We start from the raw sequence: 12,632 nt of genomic DNA, 5'->3' as shown, positions 1-12,632 counted from the left end.
ATATGTATCCCTGAATTACAAAAGCCATGAATATGTAGTCATGATGAATATTTCTAGTTTCTAGATAAAAATCAATGTAACCAGCAGAATGAGTCTTTTAGTGTTGCAAAAATACTTTATCGTTATTTGTATTGACACAAATCATATGTTGATAATGTAATTAGTCATGTTTAAATTGACAAGATTACTACATGATAATGCTTAAAGTGATTTTAGGATGTGTGAATCAAGTTTGTAACTTAGTAGTGGCATCATTAAATTGGATAAAAACACATTACACACATTTAGAATTTAAGTTTGAAATCACTGGTTAATATAAACTAAAATAATTTCATGCTACTCGGTGGTCATTGAGTTTGTTATATAACTACTAAGTATTAGAATAAATCGACAAATACAAAGATATTGCTCTAAGAGCAATGATATTTAATTTGGACATTTAACCTATACCCATAATTTCTTCCTATATCTTTCTTTCTATAATATCATATTATTTACAGGAAAAATATCAATAAACACTCAAATGTTATTATACATCTAGAGACAAAGAGATAGACGAGAGAGATGTATGTATGATAGGTAGTACGATGGGATAAGAAAAGTGAGATATGTATGTATGATAAATATTATTGTGATTTGATAAGAAGAGACAAAAAAAATATCTATTGGATGTTGAGCTTTTAAAGGTGTCTTAATATTGAGACTTTTACTTATGATTAATACATATTTTTTTTTAACAATAATATTTTAATACCTATCAATAAGTGTCATTTTTTCTATCTCTCCCTGTCATATTATATCACTTATTATATTTATATTTTTCTCTTTTTCTCTCTCTCTCCTTAGTTGTAGAATAGCATTTGGATGTCTAGCTAACTATATTTATTTTTTTTTCTTTTATTTCTATCATTAAGTGACTAATTAATAGTATATTATTGGGTGTCTAAGTGTTATTTTCCTTGCTCTAATTGGTTGTATACTATTCTATTAATTGAGCAAAAGACCTTTTTGTACTGATTAACAAAATACCAATAATTGAATATACCCCGACAATATAAAAATACCAAAGTACAAAAGAGTACTAGAAGATCTCACAATTGAAAAAACAAATTTCAGTTATCCTAGAATTGGAAAAAAGAAAGTTTAATATTATTCACGATTTCCATGAAATGTCGAATAAGAAATCAAGAAAACAATATATATCAAAGTAGTATACAGTTAGTGTAAATCTTTAGACGTACTGAATCTTTTTTTATGGATTTACTAGAACATGTATAAAAAGGCTCAACGAGAAATACTTACAAATAGCCTATTAATAGCGGGATTTAAATTCACATCATATCCTTATGAGATATAAATCTGATTTTTATCCACTAGATCAATTTTTATTTTTATTGGTACTGTCAATAGATCTATCTCTATGTATATAATGCAAATTCATATGCGTCAATCGCAGGATTATGTCTTCTTTTTGGATAAGGAGAAAATACTAAAAGTAACAGAGAACAAGAAAATCCACCAATTTAATCATATGACATGGAAATCTGCAGCCGCCAGCCTGCAAATGACCAATATAATTACTGAAACATCAATTTTCTTCTTTACCTGTAGCAATATTCCCTTAGCTTAATTACCCTTGTGGTGATACTTGAGTCTATGATCTCACCTACCCTTCAGCAGCATGTCCATGTGATGACTAATGGGTATCAGCTGAGACCACACTCCTCACATATAAAGAAAAATTCTCAATCCTAGACTTGTCAAACTCACTGTGCCTTTGTTCCTAACGATAATCAATATGATAGGACCTCTATAATGGGGCGGTTCAATGCACTAGGCTTCCACCTTCTAAGTTAGATACATTACATGCAAACAAAGAGGCTGCTTTTAGTATTAATTAAACCTTTGGCTTATAGGTCTATATATATATATATAAAACCTTACTCTTACGTTTAAGTCTCATCATGACGAGACAACAAACACTTATTATAAATTCTAATATCATATTAAATTTCATCTTGAAATTAATTGAAATTAAATATAATTATTGAAATATATAAGTTATACTACAAAATTTAATAATATGAGATTTTCTAACAATACAAAACTTGTATATGTGCTAATTATTCCGTTCTATATGTCTACGGTCTACTGAATGTGTTCCAAATTCAACATGACAAAATATCTTTCTCTATCACTCTGATAAACCGGTTTTCTTGACACACGGATTAAAAACTCATTTGCATGCATGGTGTGTTTATCCTAAAAGGAATGCTGACACAGTACTGTTCGTGTGTGGTCTCAGTTAGTCACATCATGAAACTGCACAGATCATCTAACTCAGTGCTCATTATTGAATATCCCACAAGACAGCCAACAAATTGAAGGCACAGTATGCCAAGACTTGCCACCAGCCTGGAGCTTTCTTTTCTTTCATTTCGGACGAAAAACAGCACAAAACTCCAACCCTTTGAAATAACATGTCCCCATGGGTTGATACTCACCCTTCAGCTATTAGCTTCCATATGCACCACCCTCATTGGTGCACCACTATTTCTAGTCCTCTCAGTGGCTCAAATTTGATCATGACTATTTAACTAGGCCCCATAATATAGCTGGATATCTATGGATAAATCCTTCAGGGCCACAAAGAATTAGTTGCATATATCTTATCTATGATACTTGTGATTTAAGATAAGATACGGGGAGCGTTTAATTTTTCCTTTTTCAAATCTTTTCCAAAACAGTGAGACATTATTATTTGACAAGCTTACAAGTCACATGCTTTGAGGAAGAAGAACAAACTCATCAGCTCCTCCCATTATAACCAATGAGCCTGCATGGTGTGGATCTCACGTGAAGTTTTGGAATCATCCCCAAAGGGTTGTGGAAAAAACAAGCCCTCGCATGTGTCTCTCGTTTGAAATTCTTGAAAAGAAGTTAAAGAGACTCTTGTTTGATGTTTGAGATTGGATTATGATGTGATGAGGTTAGTCACTGTTTAAGATAAGGGTAGTGGTGTTTTTGAATTTGCTAATCTTTTTCATAGAAACGACAAATCACCAATGGCCGGCATTATTAAACTAAAAAAGCTATATTATATGCATTTGTGCTGAAATTTGGAAGCACGTGTATTGGTGTCCAACTCAAGCATAGGTGGAGTCTTAACATTGGATGAGGCATTGCAATTCTAAATGTGAATCTAATTCGGATATTCCCTCTTGCCACATCGGATTTTAACCTTCCATAAATTGTGTGGCATGCCAGTTTGTAGTAGCAACGGAGAAACACATGTTATGCAATTGGAGAGTACTACTGAAGAAAATCATGGGTGGTAGAAGATATGCCAAGTGGAGGAGAATCGTGCAGCAACAAAGAGGGAAGCTTTATATTATGAGGATATGTATCTCTATGCTTCTTAATTGGCATAAGTACTCTTAGCCAAAAACATATTTTAGAGTATTTTTCAATCAGCATTTAAGTGCTGCTGTATGTATCTACCTCAATGGATTACTCTACTTGACTGTTTATATTAGCAATCAAGGATCTTTTGTATCTAACTTTTCAAAGTGTATTCAAGTTGAGGTTTGAAAATCAACTCAGAAGTGTAAATTCTCTCTCTCGATTTCGTTCTTTCTCTCTCTGGCCCCCCGCCCACTAGAACAACTCTGTGTTTGAGTGTTTGTTTGTGTAGTCTGAAAAACATACAAATGGAAAATAATATTTTCAAAGGAACTTTTTTAATTTGTGTAAACCATTGCTTGAATCTTGTATCACTTCTTGAATATGCTTAGAAACACTCATTCATTCCAGCAGAAACTGATGTAACTTAGACAGGATTGTTAATGGTAATTATAATTTAATGTCCTTCTTGAGAGTATATCAGAGCAAAGACAGACCAAAGTCTCAAGAGGGCTTACAGAAATATATTTACAAATTATCTTCCAATAAGATCCTCACATCGACAACAGGATACGATCAAATAATTTTCAATTTTCACTTATAAATGCTATATTGCTTCTCTATCGCAGGTGAAATCCTTGCGGGACAATGTCTTTTCATTATTAAATAAAATGTTTTTAATTGTGCAATGATTGAAACTATCTAAGAGAATACATACAAAGACAAAGGAATGGTGAAATAAATAAAGACGCCAATGCAGTTTTTATGCGAATATACTACATATAAAGTCAGAGAGGTGCATGGTAGATAATATATATAGGCTAATACCGACAGGGTTGGCTATTCTAGTATTCTTAATTAAGATGAAAAGAAACAAGTCCTTTTCAAGGGTGATTTTGGCAGGGGGACAGTGTGACAAAGACCACTTTGACATCTAATATTCCACTCAAGCCCATTCAAGCCACACGCACCTAGTATTACACAATTTCATACTACTTTCTCCACCACCTTCTTTTATATATATAGAAATTATATCAAGTTCCAAGGAGCTAAACTTTTTTGTTGTCTAGCCTTTAACTGCATGGCCAGACATTTCTTGTCATGGAGATTTCCTAAGCTTCAGTTATGGAAAAGGTTTTCAAGGCATTTCCGGGAGCAGAAAACTAGATTTTATATCATATGGAGGTGTCTAGTGATTCTTCTAAGGTGGTAGGAGCGATAATGAAGGTGTCTGATGATTAAGGGAAAAGATCATAAAATGGACATATTGTTGAGTTGATTTGATACCAATTCAGTAGCATGGTCCAATGAAGTGGTTCTAGATTTGAATATGTATGTATTGTAATATGATATCAAAAGTTGTACTCATCACAATATTAAAGGATTTGTTGGTTGAATCAACCAACCACATTCTTTCTACTAAATGTTATTCTAGCCACTTATATATAAAATTTAAATGGAGTATCACAGATATTTTGATATTGGTTTTTAATTAAAGTTAAAATCTCACTTCAATAATTGATGTTAACCTTTATGCTTTCTTTAGATTAGGGGAAAATTTAGATAAAACAAGATAGATTAAAATAAAAGAAAAATAGGATAAAAAACATTGTTATTCAGATAAATAAAAATAAAAAGGTGAACAAATTGTTTTTTAAAATATTACATGAAAGGACTCTTTTTCCCTTAAAATACCTCTCTCTATATATATGTATGTATATGTCGAATAATTGATTAACACAGCCAAAAAGAATCTGAAGTCAAATTGATGAGTCAATTAATTAACATAGCCATTAAATCGATTATGAAAGGACATTGAATTCAGAGGGATCATCATTTTGGTTTCCATTTTATTCCCAAGTGAAGCATGTTTTCCCCAACTCGGCAACTCCGTATATATGTAAGAGACTACGTTCTTATTTCAATCATTTTGATGTAGCAAGCATGCAACCAATTGCATCAAGTTTATGAAAAATGTGGGAATTTGGAAAGCAAAAAAAATGAGTGCAGCTCCTCACAATTTGCAGGTCCTTTCACTCACAATGTCAGTTTTCCAAACTGCAATTGTAAGGCTTATTTAAATGGTTCTCAAGGTTACTGGTGCACCGCTCAGGTGACCCACCATGATCTTCTGAACTAAAGAAAAATCAAAGAGCATTAACTTTGAAATTGGACCACAAACCCCGTGACTTCCATTAAAATCAAATTAAAAGTTGAATTTTTGATGGTGTTGTTTAATATGTTACCTACAAACTTAAAACTGTAAAATGAAATAGGCCGGGTGGCCCTGACAGGCAAAGGGGTGAAACGTTGAATCTTTATGCATTTCCCAATTTTAAAATATTCTCAAATTACCTTGTAAGGTTGCGGCAACCAGTTGTTGGGAGCATTTTGCTTCTCCACGAGCTCCTCCCACCCTTTTCTGATCCTCTTTCTTGTGCCTCATTGCTCCCCATTCCTTCCCACTCTGTCAAAGCCCCAAAGAGAACTCATATTAGCCTCTATGTGTATACCAGAAGGATCATTCCCAATAAACTTTTGAAACAATTATTTCGGAACAAAAAAATTATTCTAGAATGAGGTTTTTTTTTATTCCAAAAATATATATGTATTCTGAAATAACTATTTGATAATAGAAAAAATCATATTTTGGAATAGTTTTACTGAAAAAAAAATTCCTATTTCAAAATAGGATTTTTTTTTTCTAATATGAAATAGCTGTTTCAAAAGTACATATTTATTCGGGAATAACTATTTCATAATAAAAGAAATCCTATTCCAAAATAGTGTTTTGGAAAGAATTTTTTGTATTACGAAATATATATACACTCTCAGACTAACTATTCTGAAAAGTATTTTTCCTAGTCTAAAATAGCAAACGCATGAAGCTTTGGATCTCTGATTTCCCTTTTAGGTGTTGCACGATGGTGGTGTGTGGCACGATCGATAGTGCTATTTTGATCCGTGGTTTTTGTAATGATGAGTGGTATGTGGTGCAATGGGATCAAAGTTTGAAGCTGGTGCAATGGTGGACGATGACATTACTAGAGGATATTGGAGAGCAGGGAGGAGGGTGGCATAAGGTGGTGTGGAGGATCAACACACATTATTAGTTATCTGAGAAAGAAGACAAAAGAAATAGGGCAAGATATTTTTGTCTATTTAGTTTCCTTTGGAAGGTGTATAATTCAAATGTCTTATTTGCTTGGCCTAGTTTATTGGCATGTTAAGTCAGGTCAAAATAATTTTTTTATTATCTAAATTTATTTAATTTTTAAAAGATAAATAATAATAACTTGGGCAAATAAACTTGATAATTTTCCTTATCCATCCTAATTTTGAGTAGCTTTATCCAAAATGAGAAACAATAGTTGAAGAAAAAAAATATTAAATGTCATTTTTAGTTTATTATGTTTTAGTATTTTTTTTTATTTTTTATATTAAATTTTAAAAGTTTCATTTTGATCATTTATATTTTTAAATATATCATTTTAGTATAATAAATTTTAAAAAAATTATTTTTATCTTTTTTATTTTCAAAATTTTTATTTTAATCATTTTTTTCGCTTTCCATTAAAAATATTAGTACTTTGTCAATATTTTAAATCTTGGAATAATTAATTATTTCAGCCGCTATTATTTTACTTAAAATTATTGGTCCATTAAAATTTATTAGTGCTCCGTCAATCCTTGACATTATCAATACATTTGGAGCAATAAAAATTATTATAAAAATAAATACATAAACACTTGTTTGAATTATCATGAAATATTTTCCTATTTTTGATGTCAAGTATATTAATTTTGTTTAATGATTATATATCATCACAAGATTTCACTAATTTTACATATCGTCATCATCCTTAAATGACATTATCTCATATAGTAGCATTATTTTATAATGATAACACTAAACTAATATATTTTAATTATTAATTATTTTGCTTCAGTTTTTTTTATTAATTATTAATATAATAAAAAAAGAAACTCAACAAAACAACAAAAATAGAATTTTACATTCTATTTATAATTACGTTAGAAATATGTATTAGATAATGAAAATTTTACATATCTATTTATATCATAATAAGTTTTTAAAGGAGGTTAATGTTAAAATTTTAAAATTCAAAATAACTAATACGCGTATGTCAAAACATACAATAGAAACAGTAAGATTCAGAAGAAAAAAAGAATATATGATATTATACAAAACCAATGCTGACAATTAAATTGAATTTTTACACTTCACTAATCAAAATGATAATTCGTAATTATAAAATACACAAATATAATGATTATTGATTAACATGCATATGAAAAAAGAACACAAATATATAACTAAGGAGTACTTTTTATTTTAATGAATTTAAAAAGTGAGGGAAAATTATATGATGTTATTCATAGCTAAAGTATATTTTAGAGTAAATGAAACTTAACGAGTGAAATATGATACATGTCAAGTGAAAAGACATTTTGTTAGAAGAAAGGTAGATATTGACCATTAAATTTAACATTTATCACCTTTGTATGAACACCCTTTTGATATACACTATAACACTTTATGCACAAATGTACGAATAGTAGCCCCTTCCGGATAAAAAACAAAAAACGAGCTCACTGTGTCCTTGTATTCGATCCCTCCTCCTCTGCAGATTTCTTCCAGTTAGCCCTGGCTTGCTTTGACCTCCCTGAATGATTAAAATCAAGACCAGATATTATAAAGATATACGCATTACACAAACACACAATGCCTATCTGGAATAAAAATTTGGAATCATCATAAACAAACTTCAAAACAATTAATCTCATCACCGAACCCATCACTTTTAAATTCATTTTAATTCTTCTGTCCTGCATTGAAGCATTTAATGGAAAAAAGTATACCAAGATATAAATCATTTCAATTTATCCAGCAATAAAATAAATCATTTACAGTTGCATTAGAAGTAGGCCATGCAGGGATGCAGACCCAGACTATAACCTCAGTGCATGAGGTCCTAGGTTCAAACGTCAGTGCAACCATTCAACATTAAAAAAAAAGTAGGGCATGCAGAGATGCAGACCCACACTATAACTGTCAAAATAGGTCACGGTCCACAAAACATCATTTTTTTCCTTTCACCTGAGGTTATTCTGTATCAGTTGAAATTGTTCAACGTGAATCAATCAGTTTTTTCCTTTCACATTATGTGGGCAAGGGATTTTAAACAGGCAAACAAACACACTTAAATGGGTTGAGCTGGGTTGGCAATTTCTTGGCTTGCAACAAAGGTGAGCCAGGTTGGGTTGGCTCACCTGTGGGCCAGATTGGCCCCTATTAATAGCTCTAACCCAAACCCCTGTATAACCACCCTCCTCCCACTCCCGGTAAAAAGATGTTTTTCTCAATTCAAGCAGAAAATCATTTTTAAAAGGTGTAATAATTGGTCACTTACAGCTCCCTTTTGGACAGTCAATCTTCGGATTGATGGAGCCCGTGCTACAGAGGAAGCAGCCATAAAATATGTAACATTCAAATTCTGATTTTCAACAGTTTCATACAACTCGGCTGACTAAGTTTTGAAAGTTTATATTCTTAATTACCTCTTATGAACATCAACATATTCATCTGTCTCATCCACAATCTCCTCCTGCATCATTGGAAACAAATATAATCAGTATTGAGGGAATAAAGATGTACTAGTGTACTCAGGGTGGGGGAATATCTCAAATTACTGTAGTTTACTTGCAAAAGTTCTTCAAATACATCTTCTAAAGTGATAACACCAATCACTTCATCTTCAATATTATCTGAAAAGGAACCATTTGTCCGGGAATCACTACGTTGCAAACCAGTTGACTTGTTAATGCTTGGAGGCCTTGAAAACTTGTCAATGTTGGCAACAACATTTTCTGACATCTCATTCTGCTTCTGTAGTAATGGAGTAGTCAATCGTGAATCCCCACCAACCCCTATGTTTTCTTCATATGTCCCTTCACCAGTTGTTTTAGGAATCATTTTTCCTTTACCCTAGCCCTAACAACAGCAGCCATGTGGCTGCTTCCCTTTTGAAACTCATTCAGTATATCGTAAAGAGGCATATCTGATGGAACTCAGTAATATAATATAAAACATTACACAAATTACTGATATTCGACATTAATTTTTTTTAAAATAAATAACAAGAGAGAATAATCTTATCAATGAGAAACATTACACAAATACAAAGGGCTCTTCCATAAGAGCGAGTCAAGGATATAAAAATAATGATTGTGACTCCATTTAACATTGAGAGTTACCCCTTGACAAAAAAATACTGTGGGATTCTCCGGATGGAAACAGCACTGATAGGTGTCTCTGTTTCACGTAGTACAGTGAGAAGACTTTTGACCTAGTTAAATATAACTTAAGTGAAGAAATGAGAATTTAGAAAGTAATAAAAAGGGATAGACTAAATTAAAGTTAAAATGGGGAGGATTTAACACCCACCAGAAGAAGCCCAATAATGTTTTTTGGATTTCCGGAATAGACAGGAACTCGACGGTGCCCAAGAGCAAGAATTTTCCCCATTGCCTCCCTGATTTGAGATTCACAACATAGTTTAAAAGGATAAAAATTGCAAGAGTAAATATTAGTCACATGTTCCAGTAAATGGTGCAGCGGACAATATATCTTCAGCAACCAAAAAGCCCTTACAAAATAAGCAAATGTTCCTCTTCAAATCAAAGATCCATCTTCCAAGTAAATTTCAATAAACTATTTACAACCTATTCTATTTAAGAATATCATCCACTGTGAGACCAAATAAGTTACTCGACTGCCAACTAAACTAACCACTGTCAGTTGAATTGATCAATCTTTGCAGGTTATATAGCCTATGGGTGATTTAATAAGTAAATAGACAAATATATCAGATAATGATCTCTTGGTTCTATGTTTCCAGTGACTTGAGTGATGCATTCATCAGTTGCTGCCTTGCTGGCATTTGGATTAATGAGAAGGATGTCAGGTATATAAGGGAACAACCCAGTTAGGAAATAAGAAGGGCATATTGTGGAGACCACATGTGAAACATTTACCTGAATAGTAACATGCACATTAATGAAGAATTATGTCTTTGTAATCCAAATGAAAAAATTTAGTGAAGATACACTAAGATGCTTCAAGATACTTACCAGTCCAATTTTGAATTAACATCCAAGGAAAAAGTTGATTCAATAGGACTATAGGAGTCATGGCCTCTTCGGCAGTCTGACCAAAGAAAAATCAATATGGTGATAAAGGAAATTTATATACAAATCCAATCAGCAGATTCATCTATTAGAACAAATCCAATCAACGTAACCATTTTGGACAACTTATCCTAATCTGCCTAATCCATTTTTTCCACAGCACGTCATTGTTTCAATTTAACCACCTACAACCATTTGCAAGAAGCTAGTTTCACAGAAGTCGTAATTCCAAAGTAATTTCTCGTAAAAACATTGCATGAAACATAAATTAATCCACTGGAATTATAATAACCTCTCCTCCAAAAACAAGGCATGTTATTCAAACTATTCTAACTTAAAAATAGAAACTAATTCGAAAAGGAGCATCGCAATAATTCATTTAATTACCTATCTCCATGGCAGCAGCATTACACAGAAGCAGAGTCACTAGCAGCTGGTGTTGCTTTTGAACCACCGGAAGTATAACCGCTGCATGCACAAACACAAAACATAACACAGACAAAATTTTATATACAACTCCATAATTAACAAATAAATTGAGAATTCGTAATTTCGTAATCCGAAAAGATTATATTTAAATTCGTTCACTGAAAAACAGGAAACGGAATAGAAGACGGAAAATAGAAAAGAGGAAAAACCTGCTTGTTTCTTCTAGGAGGGAGAACAGCTGCTTTGAAGAATCTCAAGGTCAACGAGGCCGAGAGACATGAGACCTAGGGTTAGACCTGACATGATTCCGGCGAAGATGACGAGGGAAAAGGAGATCCCGGCGTAGACGAACAACCATACCGATCCGAAGGGTATGCCTTCAGGTGCTCCGAGTTGGTTCCGAGTCACCATTAACGCGCTCACCACGTTCATCGTCGTTCGTTCGCTCTTCTTCTTCTTATTTTCTTATTCGTTCTCTGGTCTGGAGTGTTCTTCTTCCACTGCCAGCAACAGTGCAGCTCGCAATTACCTCCTTGGACACGTGGCGGAACCAAGGACCTTTTTCGTTTGGATGCGTGGATATTAAAGAGTTGATACTCTTTAATATTGTGTATGATAAAATGAAGATTACAGGTAATAAAACTAATTATTTGATAAAAAAATAAATTTTTAGATAATAATCAAAAGGTGTTTTATTTTTTCGATATAAAAAACTTAATTAATCCAATTTAAAAAATATTTTTTAATTAATAAATGATAAAAGAAAATTTTATCAAAATAAATAATTTAATTTTAGATAAAATGATAAATAATAAATTTTATTATTTTATTAAAAATAAAAATAATAATCATAAATTTAATTTATATTTAAAAGAAAATAAGTGAATTTGAAAAAAATCTTATAAGTCAATTTTAGTTTTTCATCCTTTTAAATATAAAAAATGTTTGCTTTTATAAATATTTTAGCGTCAAAACATCTCGTAAACTTACAAGGTTTCACCCGAACCAAAAAAAAAAAAAAAAAAACAAAGGAATGAAAATTATGCAACAATTTTTTATTGGTTTCTTGAAAACAACGTCAAGGCATTAAAACATCAAAGAATCAACTAACAAGAAGTTAAAAGCATAAAAAACAATGATGATGAGAATGGATCTTCTTATATACATGTATGATAGGTATAAAATTTCATGTAACGTTTTTGTAAACATTTGTACATTATCACTGAGTTAAAAATTAAATAACCTTAATCATAACTTTTGAGATATATAATTACCACAGAACTGATAAATTTATCATATATAAAATTTATAATTGAATGAGAATATAAAAAAAATATTTATATTATAAATTTATATTTTAATTAAATTCATAATTATATATGTATATTTTTTTAATTATTTTTGAACTTATTTTATTTTATATTTATCAAAAGAAAAGTAAATACAAAATTTTCAATATTGCAACGTGGAATTTGAATATAAGAGGTGTTAATAAAGATGAATCATGAATGTATACTAGTGTAAAGTTTAAAAAAAAAACAACTGACTAGATTATTCTTTAGGTTGAAAACCAACTATTATGTCAAATG

At 31.4% G+C, this 12,632-nt stretch overlaps 1 protein-coding gene across 1 annotated transcript; it reads right to left on the bottom strand.

The window, feature by feature from the left end:
* Positions 1 to 7,896: 7,896 nt before the first annotated feature.
* Positions 7,897 to 11,602, bottom strand: LOC100813463 (DUF21 domain-containing protein At4g14240). The gene is given in 9 exon segments (XM_041008254.1): positions 7,897 to 8,090; positions 8,838 to 9,032; positions 9,128 to 9,414; positions 9,417 to 9,497; positions 9,701 to 9,773; positions 9,872 to 9,959; positions 10,558 to 10,633; positions 11,002 to 11,082; positions 11,253 to 11,602. Coding segments are annotated over 8 exon segments (960 nt in total). The 5' UTR covers positions 11,476 to 11,602; the 3' UTR covers positions 7,897 to 8,090; positions 8,838 to 8,981.
* Between the last annotated feature and the right edge of the window lie 1,030 nt (positions 11,603 to 12,632).

Source organism: Glycine max, chromosome 13 (genome assembly GCF_000004515.6).
Source record: "Glycine max cultivar Williams 82 chromosome 13, Glycine_max_v4.0, whole genome shotgun sequence".
In the NCBI taxonomy this organism is placed as follows: Eukaryota; Viridiplantae; Streptophyta; class Magnoliopsida; order Fabales; family Fabaceae; genus Glycine; species Glycine max.
The sequence above is the reverse complement of the archived record's forward strand: the minus strand, read 5'-3'. Positions and strand labels throughout refer to the sequence as shown.